This window comes from Phacochoerus africanus, chromosome 8 (assembly GCF_016906955.1).
Source record: "Phacochoerus africanus isolate WHEZ1 chromosome 8, ROS_Pafr_v1, whole genome shotgun sequence".
Lineage (NCBI taxonomy): Eukaryota > Metazoa > Chordata > Mammalia > Artiodactyla > Suidae > Phacochoerus > Phacochoerus africanus.
In genome coordinates this window covers 20,037,794-20,055,608 of record NC_062551.1, presented here as the reverse complement: position 1 = coordinate 20,055,608, position 17,815 = coordinate 20,037,794, and the positions used below count along the sequence as shown (strand labels likewise).

Here is a 17,815-nt window from a genome sequence, read left to right as displayed (position 1 = left end):
GGGCCGCACCTGTGGCATATGGAGGTTCCCAGGCTAGGGGTCGAATTGGAGCTGTAGATGATGCCAAAACCACAGCAACACAGGATCCGGACCATGTCTGCGACCTACACCACAGCTCACAGAACACTGGAACCTTAATCTGCTGAGCAAAGCCAGGGATCGAAGCTGTGTCCTCATGGATGCTAGTCAGATTCATTAACCCCTGAGCCACTACAGGAACTCCTCTGCACCCTTTTTAATACTTTAAAGGTAGAGATAGTAGAATCAAAACAGGGAATATGGATGGATATACAGCTAGTGGTTGTGGATTTTGTAGATGTTAAATGGTACTGATTTTAAATATGTATATATATTTAAATATATAAAATGCACATATATATTTGTATATACATTTGTATACATACATATAAAATGTACATATATGCCTTTTTAAGGCTACCCCCACGTCATATGAAAGTTCCCAGCCTAGGGGTAGAATTGGAGCTGTAGATGCTGTCCTACACCACAGCTACAGCAACTCTGGTTCCGAGCCATGTCTGCAACCTATACCACACAGCTCATGCCAAAGCCGGATCCTTTACCCCACTGAGCAAGGCCAGGGGTTGAATGCATGTCCTCTTGGATACTCATCAGGTTTCTTACTGCTGAGCCACAGTGGGAACTCTGGTTTGAAATACATTATTTTGCAGTGAGTTACAGAGTTTTTGAAATAAATTTGAAAATGATTTTATGATGATGGAAAATTTCATTTATACTCTTAGTCACAGCTCATGTCCTCCCAAAGACCTTTAGGTGCCAGATAAATGAGGTAGAGCTTGTGAAAAGTAATTATGTTTGCCTTAAAAGAAAACACTTGGAAATAAGATAAGTCTAAATAAGTGTGTTTTGATACAGTGCAAGTACTATATCTCAATCCCCACCTAATCATAATTGGTTAGGGAAAAAAATAGAACTGGTTACCATCTCTTGTAGAATAGAAGCTTCAAAATTTACAAGTGTTTTCTGTAGATAGAAATTTAGGAAAACACTTCTAGTGTTAGGTCTGTTAATACCAGGTTGTGTGTAGACTAGTAACTTACCCTCTTTTGGTCAAATGGAGAGTTGAGTAAGAAGGGGATGAGGGACTTGGTGTTTCATAATTTTAAAGCTTAAAATAACCATAGATATTTCAGTTCTAATCACCCAATTTGAGAGATGATTGACTGTATTTGCATGGAATTGAACATAACGATAGTTGATAGCATCTGTCTAAAATTGGGGAGAGATGTAGCACATGCTTTAGCATCTAATTTTGCAAGGAGGCAAGTGCTATAGTGTCGTTTCACAGAAACAAAACACAAAACTATATTTTAGCATCTTTTAACTATACTTCCCTTGTCATAATGGTTGGCTAGGTTGAAGAACTAAAGGAAACTGTGAAGGAAGAATTTATGCCTTGGGTTTCACAATACCTAGTTATGAAGAGAGTCAGTATTGAGCCAAACTTTCACAGCCTGTATTCAAACTTTCTTGACACACTAAAGAATCCTGAGTTTAATAAGATGGTTCTGAATGAGACCTATAGAAACATCAAAGTAAGTATTCTTGTATTACTTTTTATTACTGCTTTTGAGTTTGGAGCTACTTGATGGCATAGGTGGAGTCTTTTGGAGGGTGGGTGTTCATGCTGTTTTTCTTTTTTCCCTGTAAGTTGTATATGTTAAAGTATCTGTGAAAGTGGTTCTAGGGTTGTTTTAAATACAGAACTAGAACTAAATTTTTATGCATTTAATCCCACAGATGTAACTCTGTGTACTATTTACTTTTAAAGTACCTACTCTTTTGCCTTTTTTTTTTTATCATCCACACATGGTTTGAAATCTTTAGCTTTTGTGCGAGTTTTTCCTTTTTTCTTCCTCCACATGTTATTTGATATATGCTCTTAGCTTTAGTCCCTCTGTTTTTAATAGTCTTATAAAAATCCATTACATTGGTTGCTAGTAACGTACACTATTACAAAAACAGAGCTGCAGTGAGGAGTATTTTTTGTTTGTCTTTTAAATGCAAGATAGCTCTAGACTCTAGGCTCTTGATCTCTTGTGGAATAGCTATTGTTTAGGATTCTGAGAAGTTTATTTTAAGGTCAAACTCTTAATGAGCTTGATTCATAAAATTCAAGTTTTTATTTCTTAAGAGGAATAACTTCAAAAAAACAGTGTGAACCAGCATATAATATAGCTGCAATTGTTCTTTGCTGAATAACTTGAGATATTGGCTTAGGAACGAGCACTATATTTAAACCTGGATAGAAATTTTCCCTATCCTTGGTTACGCTGTAGTGCAAAAGAAATCCTGGCTTCTTTCTGTCGCACAGCTGACTTTGTGCCATTCTGCTGTTGCTGTATGGAGTTAAGGAACATAACTATATTCAGCCTTTGTTATTCGATACCATAAATTAAGAGACACCATGTAGTGTCCCCAAGACACTCTCATGTGTTGGTTCTATCTCTCTTAAGAAAGTAAGAAGCAGAGAATTAATGAAACGGATTAGGTTTTCTAGAAACGTGGTAAGTGTAAGCAGTATGATACTGTATTCCAGACAGTTATCTTAGTTGTATTCAGAGATGTATAGTCACCTGGACAATGCTAAAGATTCCAGTAGATACTGCAATCTTGGTTATGTTCTGTAATATGCCTGCTGCCTTGGAAGGACTTAAAAGCATACCTGTAGTCTTCATTTGGATGGAATTCAGCTCTTCAAAATAGATTTGTAATTAGGCCTTTATTTCAAATCTAGCTAAAATTTTTAGTTTTAAAATGCTTTCCTTTTTTTTTTTTTTTTAATTTTTGGTCTTTTGTTGTTGTTGTTGTTGTTGTTGCTATTTCTTGGGCCGCTCCTGCGGCATATGGAGATTCCCAGGCTAGGGGTCCAATTGGAGCTATAGCCACCGGCCTACGCCAGAGCCACAGCAACGCGGGATCCAAGCCGCGTCTGCAACCTACACCACAGCTCACGGCAACGCCGGATCGTTAACCCACTGAGCAAGGGCAGGGACCGAACCCACAACCTCATGGTTCCTAGTCGGATTCGTTAACCACTGCGCCACGGCGGGAACTCCTGCTTTCCTTTTTTCTTTGAGTTTAAAATACTTTTCATGTGGGACTATACATGACACTTTAAACCTTATATATTTTTGTATGATATGTTGTTTCGTTTTTTCCCCCTGCCCTGCAGCATATAGAACTTCTTTTTTTTTGTTTTGTTTGTTTGTTTGTTTTGTCTTTTTGCCTTTTTCTTGGGCCGCTCCCATGGCATATGGAGGTTCCAGGGCTAGGGGTCGAATCGGAGCTGCAGCTGCCAGCCTACGCCAGAGCCACAGCAACGCAGGATCCGAGCCGCGTCTGCGACCTACACCACAGCTCACGGCAACGCCGGAACCCTGACCCACTGAGCAAGGGCAGGGATCGAACCCACAACCTCATGGTTCCTAGTCGGATTCGTTAACCACTGTGCCACGACGGGAACTCCAATATGGAACTTCTAAGCCAAGGATCAGATCCCAGCCATAGTTGTGATCTATGTTACAGCTGTGACAACACCAGATCCTTAACCCACTTTGCCCCGCACCGTGTTGGCCAGGGATTGAACCTGCTTCCCAGTACTCTAGAGATGCCACTGATCCTGTTGTGCCAACAGTGGGAACTCCATTGTGTTACCTATTTTTAAAAACAAAAGGCGGTGTCACTGAACACAACACAATAATGCTATGATATATGGACTAGATCTACTTTGGGAGCACTTTCTCAGTATTGATGGCTCGTTTTTAATGTAGAATAACGGAATTCTTAAACATTTACTTGAAAATATTCTTGAATAAGCTTATTGTCATACCTTCCTTAATCCTACACTATTTCAGGTGCTCCTGACCTCTGATAAAGCTGCAGCCAATTTCTCTGATCGTTCTTTGCTGAAGAACTTGGGACATTGGCTTGGAATGATCACACTTGCTAAAAATAAACCCATCTTACACACTGTGAGTTATAGCCAAAGGCTCATGTAAAACTTGAGACTGTTCATACAGCATGCTTTGTTTAAAAATTTTGACTATATTTCAGGCTTTTTTAATGATTATTGGGTGTTTATAAAAGTTTGGGCCTATTTCTTGAAACCCTAATTGCATGCTTATGATCTCCTGTTGTTTAGCAGGCTAAACAAAAGGCAGTAAAGTATGATTGTTACCCTTTCCTTTCTGTAAGGCAAGGATCACATACTATATTGATGCCAATTTTGGGGATGGATTTGGCAAGGCATCTTTTTGGGGTGCTTTGTGAGTGATTTTGTAGAATATTCACAGCTTTAAAAAATGTTTCTTCTAGGACTTGGATGTAAAATCGTTGCTGCTAGAGGCTTATGTTAAAGGACAGCAAGAGTTGCTCTATGTCGTGCCCTTTGTTGCCAAAGTCTTAGAGTCTAGCATTCGTAGTGTGGTGAGTAAATTTTATTATTTTTCTGGTGGCTAATTTTTAAGCGTTAGTTATAGTACAAGATGAAGAAACTATATATATATATCCTTAGTTCTTCTGAACATAGAACTAGTTCAGTCAGTTTTCCTCAGGGAAACTCAGATTTCCAAATTGAGAGACCAAGTAATATTATAGGGCTGAATCTATGTATGGCATTGGGTCTTGATGTTTTTCTGAAATAAAATATAGATGGGAAGGGGTAGGGAGTTTGTTATGGCCACATGGGTGTAAGCGCTTAACTGTTTTATTTTTTTATTTTATTTTTTTTTTGTCTTTTCTAGGGCCGCTCCCACGGCATATGGAGGTTCCAGGGCTAGGGGTCTAATCGGAGCTGTAGCCACTAGACTATGCCAGAGCCACAGCAACGCGGGATCCGAGCCGCGTCTGCAACCTACACCACAGCTCACAGCAACGCCGGATCCTTAACCCACTGAGCAGGGGCAGGGACCGAACCCGCAACCTCATGGTTCCTAGTCGGATTCGTTAACCACTGCGCCACGACGGGAACTCCTTAACTGTTTTAAATAATAAAATTAAACACTGATTTTTGGGGCCAGCTTAACATAATAAATTTTCTTTAGGTTTTTAGGCCACCCAACCCCTGGACAATGGCAATTATGAATGTATTAGCTGAGCTACATCAGGAACATGACTTAAAGGTAAATGTGTTGCTCTTTATCCTTTGGAACATATATTCTGCCTTCACAATATTAAAATTTACAGGAGGGTATTTGGGAGGAAGCACTATAACAAGTGGGTGAGAGAATTATATATCTGTATATTATGAAGGTAAATTTTCATTTTTAATCTTCTAATGCATGTTGGAATTACACAGCTAAACTTGAAGTTTGAGATTGAGGTCCTCTGCAAAAATCTTGCATTAGACATCAATGAGCTAAAACCTGGAAACCTCCTAAAGGATAAAGATCGCCTAAAAAACTTAGATGAGCAGCTCTCTGCTCCAAAGAAAGATGTTAAGCAGCCAGAAGAGCTCCCTCCTATCACAACCACAAGTAAGTGTGATAATTAGCCCGGTACTTATCAGACATTCCCTTTAATGGTATATTCTCATGCCTATAGCAAATTATAATGTTTTAATTTTAAAAATTTTTTTGTCTTTTCTAGGGCTGCTTCCGCGGCATATGGAGGTTCCCAGGCTGGGGGGGGGGTCTGATCGGAGCTATTGCTGCCGGCCTACGCCAGAGCCACAGCAACTGGTATCCGAGCCGCGTCTGCGACCTACACCACAGCTCATGGCAACGCCAGATCCTTAACCCACTGAGCAAGGCCAGTGATCGAACCTGCAACCTCATGGTTCTTAGACTCATTAACCACTGAGCCACAATGGAAACTCCCGCATATAGCAAATATAATCATTCCATGAAATGTGATGCTGAAGCTTTGTGTACTTCTGATGAGTTTTCTAAATTTCTAAGGAGAAGTTAGTGATGTCTAGGCCTTGTCTTAACTATATTAGAATCTGTTTAGGTCGTTCATATGATGTTCTTAACTAAATATCATTAAATTAGTCAGTTGTGTGCTCATGTCCCAGAAAAACTTTGCATTGGCATGATGGCCTCTGTTACTCCTCAAATCTGGGGGTGACCAGGCCAGCTTGACCTGTTAAGGGGAGTGAATTGTTTGACCTGGATCAAGAGGATTGGAAGTATACGGGGCTATAGGAGTGTTGTACAACTGGGTAGTATGGTCAGAATAAACCAGCTTTTCTTTCTCAGCCCTTAGTAGTTTAAGAATCCTCAGGTAAAACCAGGGAACAGCCTTGCTTGAAAATTGACATCTGTAGTATAGAGTTATCAAACAAGGCTTGGGCCTGCTAATGTGGCAAGACCCCTTAATTAATTTTTGATACCCTGCTAATTTTATAGTAAAGTCAGGAAATGCGTACTTGTTGTTAGCTCTTATTTTGTCTCTTTACATTTAGCAACTTCTACAACACCAGCTACCAGTACCACCTGTACAGCCACTGTTCCACCACAGCCACAGTACAGTTACCATGACATCAATGTCTATTCCCTCGCCTGCCTGGCACCACACATTACTCTAAACCCAACAGTAAGTAGACATAAGAAATAAGTTTACTTATTCCTCAGTTTCTACTTTGTGACAAGGTAAACTGATCACCTTCCCTTTTTTCGCTTTCCTTCTAGATTTCTAGATTGTAGGCTTTTGTTGCAGAGAATAGAAATTGGGAATTGGTGTGTACTTTTTCCTACTCTAAACATAGGTCATTGTGACTAGACATCATTGGTTCCTCATGATATTAATTTAAACTCATGATATTAAAATTAAGTCAACTGCCAGTGCAGTCACGATCTTCAATATTTCCGGACACAGGTCAGAAGATCCTTAGTGTATACCAGAGCTTTTTGTTCTTTTTTTATTACCATGTCACCTTAGTCTTGCCTTAGACCATATCTTTTGGCAGATAGCTGGAACTGATCTGGTATGTGTATGTGTGTCTGTGTGTGTCTTTGTGTGTTTGTATGTGTTAAGATCTCCAGCCAAGCTCTGGAAATGGGACTTAATACTCTCAGTTATGTTTTTCTGGCTTGATTCTGGGTGGTCACTAAATAACTTGCTGTCAGTCTTTTTTCCTATATTTAAAGGTAGTATCCAGAGTGATAAGTGCTTGTTCAGCCTCAGTGTTTTATTCTGCTAACACAAATTGTTTAGTTCATGATCAGTTTCATGGTCTTTGCTATGTAGAAACTGAAAATGTCCACAAATACAGGAGTAATATTAATGCATTGAAGTTTTTGTATTTAAAGGACTTTTAAAGAGATCATTTTAAACCTGTTTTTGCTTGTTTTTGCTTTTGTTGAAATGTTTTGCTTCTATTGAAGTTTGGGGAAAAAACATGGGTCTAGAAATCATGATTCTCTTTTATAATACTGCCAGTAATCTGAATATTTTTATAAGTTCATCATGAATTTAAAGTTTCTTAAAAACTCAGTAAATTAAAGAGACCAAGTGAGTATTATATTGATTGGAAACAGTCTTTCAAGTGAAGCAAAAGGTTTCAGTGTATGGTAATTTTTATACAATGTTTGCTATTTGGAGGGATTATTTGTAGCAGTAATAGTTTTTGTAGACTCTGTAAACTTGATTCTTTTTACATTTCCCCAGGCTGCTAGAGAAGTTGCTTCCCTTAGGAGTACTGGGGAGCCACAAGTTTTAGTTAAGCATGTAGTGTGTTTAAATATCTTGTAATGAACAGTTTCCCCATTAAACTTTGAATTTTTTTAAGAATCAAAAACATCTTTAATTATGTATCACAAGGTATACTGAATAATACTCTTCTTTGGAGCCCGCCTTCTGTTTCCTGAGCTTTTCATAGATTAATTTTAAGTAGAAATTGTTAATTCTTGGTTAACCTTGAATTCCAAAATCATGGACATGATTACCAATAGATACTGGGATGTCTTATTTATAAGTTGTTGACTTTTTTTCCCTCCCTAGATTCCCTTGTTTCAGGCCCATCCACAGTTGAAGCAGTGTGTGCGCCAAGCAATTGAACGGGCTGTCCAGGAACTGGTCCATCCTGTGGTGGATCGATCAATTAAGATTGCCATGACTACTTGTGAGCAAATAGTCAGGAAGGATTTTGCCCTGGATTCTGAGGAATCTCGAATGCGAATGGCAGCTCATCACATGATGCGTAACTTGACAGCTGGAATGGCTATGATTACTTGCAGGGAACCTTTGCTCATGAGCATATCTACCAACCTGAAAAACAGTTTTGCCTCAGCCCTTCGTGTAAGTTGACTATTTTCTTGTAGTGCAAAACTCGTTACTGCTTGTCTGAAAGTGTTTTTCTTTGCCTGTAGGTGGCAAGGGACATCTCCAGCTATTCTCATAATAACCATATGTGTTCCAAGTCTTCCTTCCTCTTAGATTGTAAATTCTGTGAGATGAAGTGTCATGTCTGTCTTTGCTCACTATTGTATCCTCAGTAGAGGTTGGCAGATAGTAGTTAATCTAGATTTTATTGCTTCACTTTTAAAGAAGTGAATTTTAAAAAAAGATTTGTATTTTTTCTATTATAGTTGATTTAAGAATAAAAAAAAAAACTGCCTAAGTTAACAGTCTTGATTCTCTTTACCGTAAAGACTTTATTTTATTTATTTATTTTTCTGATTCTATTACGTTTATTAAATAGTGGGTTTCCACACATGGCTTTTTAAATAATCCAGGGAAGGAGAGAAGGGAGAGAAAGATGCAATTGGAGTTCCCCTCCCCCAAACCATAAAGACTAAATTTAAAGCACTTCAGAGGTTGGACAGAACAAAACAATTTAAAGTGATTCTGTGTATGCGTGCTGCACGCACCCTCCCCCCCCCCCACACACAAACACACTCTTAACTCAGTTATTAATTTGGGGTCTCAGATGTCATGGTTGGATAATGCCCTTGTTTACTGCTTTACTGTTTTCATAGTGTTTACCATCTTCACAACAGCATAGTAAGATGTTGTGGTTGAATATTTTCATCTTATAGATGAGGATGATTGTTAGACTATTTCATGGTCACAGCTGATGAGTCATAAGAAAAGTTGGAACTTCTAGAATTTTCTAAGCATTTTATTTTCTATTATCCTATCTGTTTTGTCTAGCCACAAAAAACTTAAAAATTTTTTTTTTCCTGTTTCTCCCCATCCCAATAGACTGCATCCCCACAACAAAGGGAAATGATGGATCAGGCAGCTGCTCAGTTAGCTCAGGACAATTGTGAATTAGCTTGCTGTTTTATTCAGAAGACTGCAGTGGAAAAAGCAGGCCCTGAGATGGACAAGAGATTAGCAACTGTAAGTGTTTAGCATTTGCCTTTTAAGTATTTTTTTTTCCATTTAAGAAATTGCCTCATAACAAGAACCTCAGTGACTTTTTTTATTTGCAGGAATTTGAGCTGAGAAAACATGCTAGGCAAGAAGGGCGCAGGTACTGTGATCCTGTTGTGTTAACATACCAAGCTGAGCGGATGCCAGAGCAGATCAGGCTAAAAGTGAGAATTGGGGGCTCTTGTCTCTCCCTGCCCCATCTTTGTTTTTTTCCTGTTCTTGTTGCTTAAACTCCTAACCTGGACTAGGATAATGGGGTTAAATGCTGTTTCTGAGAAAGCATTTCATTTCACTCAAAGGCTACCTGTGGAAAAGGCGTAGAAATAGCTTAGACGTCTTTTCTCCACCCCTCCCGGCATTGTTGAAATGCTGCTAAGAGTTCATATGCCTGTTGGTTTTTATATTTCCCCACTTGTTCTTCCCTTCTGGAGCTTGAATTTTTATTACTAGTTCCCGGTTGGTGAAAAGATCTGATCATTTCTACCAGCTCCATTGGAGAATTACACTGGCATGGTCCTTCTTGGGACATTTTCAGTAGAAAAACTCTAATTTATAAATGAGGACAACACTGACAGTTCTCAGGGAAATAGGAAATACTGTGAACTGTGCACGTGTATGTATGCATGCATATTTAGTTGTGTTGTTAGATGTTGTAATGAGTATGCATACATATTCAGTCATGTTAAATGTAATGAGTATGCACACATATTTGGTCATGTTGTTAAATGTTGTAATGGCTCCTGTATCCCTTCTCAAGAATACCTGCCTGTGCTTACTCCCATGCAAATCTTCCAGTTGGAAAAAAAAAGTTTCCTTTGATTGTGAGGAGGATCCTGTAAAATAGATTTTCTTCTTCCAAGGTTGGTGGTGTGGACCCAAAGCAGCTGGCTGTTTATGAAGAGTTTGCACGTAATGTGCCTGGCTTCTTGCCTACAAATGATTTAAGCCAGCCCACAGGATTTTTAGCTCAGCCCATGAAGGTAAATCTTGTCTTGACTTTAATTGAGTAATTTATAGTTTACATTGAATGGTTTTTTAAATTAATTAATTAATCTGTCACTTGTTCCTGGAAGCTTAAGTTACAGGGGAAGAAATTACCCAGCGTTGTTGAATTGTAGATTATAGGTGTTCTTTATATCAAATCAGCATGGCATTCAGGATTTTTTTTTTTTAATCCATGAGATTGATTTAACTTTCATGTCTGACCTAATTAAAGGAATTTATTTAGTGATCTCATGGCCTTCCCTATTCTTTGTAAAGAGATTTTCTAGAAATGTGAAACAAATGTTCCCCTTGTGGCTCAGTGGGTTAAGAACCCAACAGTGTCCGTGAGGATGCGGGTTCAATCCCTGGCCTAACTCAGTGGGTTAAGGATTCAGCTTGCTGTGGCTGTGGTGTAGGCCTACAGCTGCAGCTCTGATTCTACCCCTAGCCTGGGAACTTGTATATGCCGCAGGTGCGGCCTTAAAAATAAAGGGGGAAAAATGTGAAATGTTATTTACAGAAAAGTTGAAAATATAAGGAGGAAACATTTCCTCCTTGAACTGTTTGAACTTTTGGACAGGTACTGACCTTGATGTTCCAGTCCCTCTTTTTTCCCCAATATTTTATTTAAAAAAAAAAAACAACTTTTTTTTTTTTTTTTTTTAAGTATAGTTGATTTACAATGTTGTGCCTCCCAGTCACTCTTCAGTCCTGTTATCTGTGTTTCCTACAGAGGCGTTCTCCTGTGTGACCTGGTGTGATCATTGAAATCAGGAAGTTAACACTGATATGTTAATATCATCTAATCCTTAGACCTCATTCAAGTTTTACCAAGTGTCCCAGTACTGACTTTCTGTAGTAGAAGGACCTAAATCAGAATCACACATTTTATTTAGTTGTCATATTTAAATTTTTCCCACAGGTTAGTCTACTATAGCTCCTTTCTTATCTTTCCATGACCTTGACACTTTGACATTATAGATCAGTGATTTTGTAGAATGATGTGATTTGGATTTGTTCAGTGTGTTCTCAGGTAGTGCATCTTTGATAGGAATATCACAGAAATGATGCTCTATTCTTACTTTATCTTGTCAGGATTTGACAGTTGGACTGAATAGTTTGTTTTTCATGTTTGGATTATGTACTTTCATAGGTTGTAGAGATTATTAAATGCTACAGGTGGTCCTGCCCTCAGCCTATCCCATTATTTATCTTTAAAAAAATTATTTTTTTTATTTTTATTTTTTGCTTTTTTAGGGTCACACCAGCAGCATATGGAAGTTCCCAGGCTAGTTGGTCAAATTGTAGCTGCAGCTGCTGGCCTACACCAGAGCCACAGCAAAGTAGGATCCGAGCCACGTCTGTGACCTACACCACAGCTCATGGCAATGCCAGATCCTCATCCCATTGAATGAGGCCAGGCCCACATCTCATGGATCCTAGTTGGGTTCACTAACCGCTGAGCCACGAAGGGAACTCCCATATCCCATTATTTATCATGTTCTCTTTCATCACTTGATTGTGTTGGTGTTTGCCAGGCTTTCCACTGTCAAGTGAAATCCCCACTCCTCCATGCTTGCTTTGCACTGCCATACTTAATGGCATTAAGACCTAATAATTCAGGAAGGGGAGTGGAAGCCCCTCCATGTTTTGATGAGAAAGAAAAAATAAATAAGAATAGTAAACATATCAGTAGACTTTTCAGTTGCTACATGTGCTGGTAGAAGATCATTAAAATTTTTTCTCTGTTTTTGATTGTATCCCCCTCTAAAACAGCATGCTTGGGCAGATGATGTAGCTCAGATTTATGATAAGTGCATTACAGAACTGGAGCAGCACCTTCACGCCATCCCACCAACTTTGGCCATGAACCCCCAAGCTCAGGCTCTTAGAAGTCTTTTGGAGGTTGTAGTATTATCTCGAAACTCTCGGGATGCCATAGCTGCTCTTGGATTGCTCCAGAAGGTTAGTTCTTAAACTGTTACTTTTAGAAGAAACTAGGTTTGTAAACATTTAATGACCTACACCATCAGCTACTTAAGTTATGCCGAAGATTTAAAAAATTAACATAAAGTAAGCTCTGTTCTGTAATAAGCAAGTGATTTTCTCTGGAGTGTTATGATAGTTAAGTGGGAAATCTTTTCTTTAAGATTTTCTGGAATTATGATTATTTAAGAAACTTTAAAAGGTAACCCATTGGATTCTGAGGGACAGGTTGATCCTCATTACTTTGGTAATGGGACAAAGTATGGGGCAGCATTGGGTTTTGACTCTGTAGGGACATTGAGCGTTTTTGACTGTGAAGAACACAGTTAGGCATAAACTAGAAAGAACTTAAGAGTGTTTAGTTTTATGCAAGCGAAAAGGATTTTTTTTAATTTTTATTTTTATTTATTTTTTATTTTTTAGTGCCACACTTGCAGCATATGGAAGTTCCCAGGCTAGGGGTCAAATTGGAGCTGTAGCCGCTGGCCTACACCACAGCCACAGCAACCCCAGATTCGAGCTGAGTCTGGGACCTTTATCACAGCTCATGGCAACACCAGATCCTTAACCCCCTGAGCAAGGCCAAGGATCGAACCCGAGTCCTCCTGGATGCTAGTTGGGTTCATTACTGCTGAGTCACCATGGGAACTCCCATTTTGTTGAGTGGAGAGATTAACTTAAGGTTTTAGAAAGTATATTATACTTTGCATTAAGGTTTGGTTATTGACTTTGATTATTGGGCTGAGTACTGTATTTTCCATGATTCTGAACAGTTTTTTTTTCCCTTCCATAGGCTGTAGAGGGCTTACTAGATGCCACCAGTGGTGCTGATGCCGACCTCCTGCTTCGCTACAGGGAATGCCACCTCTTGGTCTTAAAAGCCCTTCAAGATGGGCGAGCATATGGGTCGCCATGGTGTAACAAACAGATCACAAGGTCAGTAGCCATCTTAGAAGAGTATTTATGGAATTGGCTTCTGACATACATGGCCCTGTTTATGTTCAAACATACAGAATTTCTAATCATAACTAGTGAAAACTGTTGAATGTTTTATTTTTTTTCCATCTGGTTCCTAAGATGGATACAGAAAACCGGTACCTTGTTTGGAGAAATAAAATATGGATGGTTTGTTTTAAATAATGTGTTAAATGGAATATTTTGTCTTCTAGGCTTTGAGAGCAAAACTTGTGTTTTAACACTGGGTTGTCTGTTGTACTTCATTACTGGCTCTTTTGAATCTTGAAAACTGATTTGCTGTTGGTTCTCAAAGCATCCTTAATTTGAAATGAGTTACCATTGAATAAAATGGACTGTTTATTTTACCTGATAGACAATGGTTAAGCCTTTATGAATAAAGAAATACTGACTTTTCTAGGTGCCTAATTGAATGTCGAGATGAATATAAATATAATGTGGAGGCAGTGGAGTTGCTAATTCGTAATCATTTGGTCAATATGCAGCAGTATGATCTTCACCTAGCTCAGGTATGGAAGGAATTAAATAGGAAAAGGTACTCTGGTAGTTGGGAGGTATGTTTGCTGTAAGTGCTTCTTTCTTACGTTGTGCTTTCTATGTTGCCAGTCGATGGAGAATGGTTTAAACTACATGGCTGTGGCATTTGCTATGCAATTAGTAAAAATCCTACTGGTGGATGAAAGGAGTGTAGCCCATTTTACTGAGGCAGACCTGTTCCACACCATTGAAACCCTCATGAGGATTAATGCTCACTCCAGAGGCAATGCTCCTGAAGGGTGAGAATGCAATGCTTTGGGATTCTTGTCTATTCAGCAGTCTAAGAAGGAGCTTTAGAAATGACTGTAAAGACTTATTAACTGCTTTACCTACAGATGGTAAGCTTCGCTGAGGCCTGATACTGTCCGTTGAATTATGAAAGCTTAACCAGCTGCCAAGCCTTCTTACTGTAGGGCAATACATACAGCACTAGACTTGGTGTCAGAGTCCTCTATTTAAGGCTGCTTAAGCATTTAAGGCACATCAGCTTAGCCTCCCTGAGCCTGTTGTAGAAGATGGAAATAATATCTTGATACTGTTGAGAATCTAAATAAAGATAAATAACATGAAGCATGGCACATGGTAGGCATGCAGTAAATAATCTTTAGACAACAAACATCAGCTTCAATTTTTTGGTCAAGAAGTGGCTTGACTGTGGTCAGTCATTTACGCATAATGTCTTAATGAGTAAACAGATATGAAGAAACCAAAGATAGTTTTGTCTAAATATGGGAATGGTTTAATCATCATTCTTGTGGTTTCTCTTAAGTGAGCAAATTGTCCAACTGTGTGTCTATGAAATCACAACCATGAGTAGACTGATTTTATTCTGGATTTATTGTACTAGATTGCCCCAGCTGATGGAAGTAGTGCGATCCAACTATGAAGCAATGATTGATCGTGCTCATGGAGGCCCTAATTTTATGATGCATTCTGGGATCTCTCAAGCCTCAGAGTATGATGATCCCCCCGGCCTGAGGGAGAAGGCAGAGTATCTTCTGAGGGAATGGGTGAATCTCTACCATTCAGCAGCAGCTGGTCGTGACAGTACCAAAGCTTTCTCTGCGTTTGTTGGACAGGTAGAGCTTTTGGAAAGAAAGGTGCTTTTTATTCAACATAAGTAGGGTGTGATGCCTCCAATGTTAAAGTTCAGTATAAATAACTGTGGTCAGTTACCTCCATACTCATGTAAACCAAAAATGTCATCATCGTTACTGTTAAATTGATGCTGTTTATTTTCTCATTGGTCACTGAGCAGCAGTAAAATCAACATTCCCCATCCATTTAGTTCTTTTTATCTGATTTCAGTTGTCACAGCTACAAAGTACAGTGGGCCAGATAATGAATACATAATGTATATAGTAATTTTATCAGGTTGATAATCAGCAGTGAGGGGGTTATGGGCTAGTGCAGTTCTTTTTAATAGTCCATGTTTACAAAGTAAAATAATTAAAAAAAACTTAAGTATTTAAATTGTAGAGCTTTTTATTGTATTCTCTGCATTAAGTAGCTTATCTACCTGAAACTCATTAACATGTTCATGCGGGAAATAGTTTCTAGTATTTGTTTTCATTCCATTTGGTCTAAACTGGACTTTGAATTCAAGTATTGGGAAACAAGTCCCTAACTAAAAACTAAGTTTAGTAGGAATGTTTGTGAATGTGATGAACAGAAAAAAAACTGTAAGAAGAAAAAAAAAACTGTAGGAAGAGAACCATAGTATCAGTGAACATTCTGGTTTTGATTATCAGTGGCTGCTTTCAGCCACTTTTGAGGGATTCAGACCCAGTAGTCACTGTGTCCTAATCATATTGCTGGGCTGGCAAGAATGGTACTTTTCCTAAACTGGCCTTAGAAGTCCTTGAGTAGAACTATAATGATGTGTTTAGGAAGAGATATTTGCTTATTTCTGCAGTGTGATCATTGTATTTCTTCAAACTGAGACCAAAGCTTAGGTGTGCCACCAAAGAAAGATACAGATTAGATCTGTTATCAGATAAATGACAAGTGAATGTGGAAGAGCTGGTTTGAATTTGTTAGAAATGGAATTTACTTTTCAAGATGATTGATTTATTACTGATTGAATCATACTAAGTGATTTTTCTCCCTTAAAAGAATGGAGGGAATTATAAAACATACCCTATTGAAAAGGTGTCATTGCATGTTTATAGTTGGATTTCTTATTTGGATGGAAAAATTTTAAATCAATTGGTTTTTGTAATTTTTGATATTTCATGGGTATGGATGTTGCACCTATCTCACTTAGCTCTTCTATTGGCTTATTTGCTCTTGTTTCTTCTCTCCTTCTGAAAAAGATAATGTATTATACTTTTCTGTCCTCTTTTGCATCCTTTTAAGAATCCTCTTTTTTCTCTTATGCTCCCTCTTGATCATAGCATCAGTCTTCATTTCTTCTTCCCCCTTAGTTTTTCAGATTTCATTGTACAAAAGTTCTTCTGCTGGCCTTCTGTCTTGGCTAGAGTATATTATTGTCACTTCAGCTGTTTTATTGTTTATCAAGGGACAGTTAAGTTGTTACAGATTCTAAGATAGTAGTCAAGTTTTCATTCTGCGCTTGATTTCTTTGTCTAGTAAGCACTGACCTCCTTTCTCTGCAGTCTTAACACTTGTTACACTTTGTCTTTTTCTTCTTTTGTAGTAGGCACATAACTTCTCTGCTTTACTTCCAGATCATGTGTTATGAAATTTGTACTTTATCCTTCCCCTTTCCATTTTTTAAACTTAATTTACATTAAAATAGCTGGGTTATGATGTGTAATTATTTGCATATGGTACCTTCTTACTGTATAGATTATTGTTTGATTTTCCTAGTGCAGGTGCTTGGAGTATTTAAAACTTTGTCATTGGTTAAGTCAGTTGGAAGAAATTATCTTAAATTCTTTGCCAAAGTAAAATATTTCTTTCTTGGGAGAAACACCTATTGACCAGAATGTCTTAATATGACTGATGGTTTACCAAAAGTTGGTTTAATTTACATAGTTAACTTAAGAATTTATTGGTTATGGGCTGCTATTCAAAACTGCTATGTTGTTATTTCTTTCTCAGTTCCCATCCCACTTAAAACTGAAGGAATTCTATCATGAGTCTATAGGAGAGGTCATTTTCATGATACCCCCCTCCCCCCCCCCTTTTTTTAAAACAAAGTAAGAATTAGAAATGTGACAGTAGGATTAAATGAGAGAATACTTCTTAAACATGAAAATTAAAAGTTTATTCATGTGTAAACTCATTGTACCTTTTAATGTTTTTGTTCCCTTGGTAGATGCACCAGCAAGGAATCCTGAAGACTGATGACCTCATAACAAGGTTCTTTCGTCTGTGTACTGAAATGTGTGTTGAAATTAGTTACCGTGCTCAGGCAGAGCAGCAGCACAATCCTGCTGCTAATCCCACTATGATCCGAGCCAAGTGCTATCATAACCTGGATGCCTTTGTCCGACTCATTGCACTGCTAGTGAAGCACTCAGGGGAGGCCACCAACACTGTCACAAAGATTAATCTGCTGAATAAGGTCTGAAATCCTTTCTTGTCTTAGTTTTTGCATAGTTGAAGTCTGCATTAGTGGCTCTCAACCCTGTAGGGCCCTCAAAACATTTTGTAATAACCCCCTTTACATCCAGAAGTTAATTTCAAAGATAGTATGTAAACATAACCACCAAATTTTATGAGTATGGTGCCTTAACTGAAAGGCCTCCCCTCCCTTTAACAAAACAAAAATACATAACATATTTCAGTGTGTTAATGTTTGGTAATGACTGCACTAGAAAATATTTAGGTAGATTTGACCCCATGTACAGAGTCTTTGTAAATGGTATGGCTAGACTTGTTCATTGATAACACTTTGGCAGCTCTAATACCAGGAGTGCATTCCAGTTATCTTGATTTTCTAAAAAGGAACAAAGTACAGCTTTATTTATGCAGTGGAATTCCTAGAAATTTGAATATTAAGATA

At 38.3% G+C, this 17,815-nt stretch overlaps 1 protein-coding gene and 1 non-coding gene across 11 annotated transcripts in view; both read left to right on the top strand.

Annotated features, from left to right (window-relative positions):
- CNOT1 (CCR4-NOT transcription complex subunit 1) overlaps window positions 1–17,815 on the top strand; it is a 104,407-nt gene that overhangs the window by 75,988 nt on the left and 10,604 nt on the right. For 6 of the 10 annotated variants that reach the window (XM_047790786.1, XM_047790780.1, XM_047790781.1 and 3 more), the window contains 16 exons: window positions 1,395–1,574; window positions 3,897–4,013; window positions 4,357–4,467; window positions 5,085–5,162; window positions 5,339–5,516; window positions 6,446–6,576; window positions 7,984–8,280; window positions 9,187–9,327; window positions 9,420–9,524; window positions 10,221–10,340; window positions 12,121–12,309; window positions 13,124–13,266; window positions 13,706–13,814; window positions 13,912–14,081; window positions 14,690–14,942; window positions 17,126–17,374. In XM_047790786.1, coding sequence (XP_047646742.1) covers window positions 1,395–1,574; window positions 3,897–4,013; window positions 4,357–4,467; window positions 5,085–5,162; window positions 5,339–5,516; window positions 6,446–6,576; window positions 7,984–8,280; window positions 9,187–9,327; window positions 9,420–9,524; window positions 10,221–10,340; window positions 12,121–12,309; window positions 13,124–13,266; window positions 13,706–13,814; window positions 13,912–14,081; window positions 14,690–14,942; window positions 17,126–17,374 — 2,571 coding nt within the window. Of the gene's footprint in view, window positions 1–1,394; window positions 1,575–3,896; window positions 4,014–4,356; window positions 4,468–5,084; window positions 5,163–5,338; window positions 5,517–6,445; window positions 6,577–7,983; window positions 8,281–9,186; window positions 9,328–9,400; window positions 9,527–10,220; window positions 10,341–12,120; window positions 12,310–13,123; window positions 13,267–13,705; window positions 13,815–13,911; window positions 14,082–14,689; window positions 14,943–17,125; window positions 17,375–17,815 lie in introns of those variants that run through there. The other 4 variants (XM_047790784.1, XM_047790785.1, XM_047790782.1 and 1 more) reach the window with 2 other exon arrangements.
- Window positions 2,265–2,401, top strand: LOC125134802 (small nucleolar RNA SNORA46). Its single transcript, XR_007136800.1, has one exon. It is a non-coding gene; the product is annotated as a small nucleolar RNA SNORA46 (small nucleolar RNA).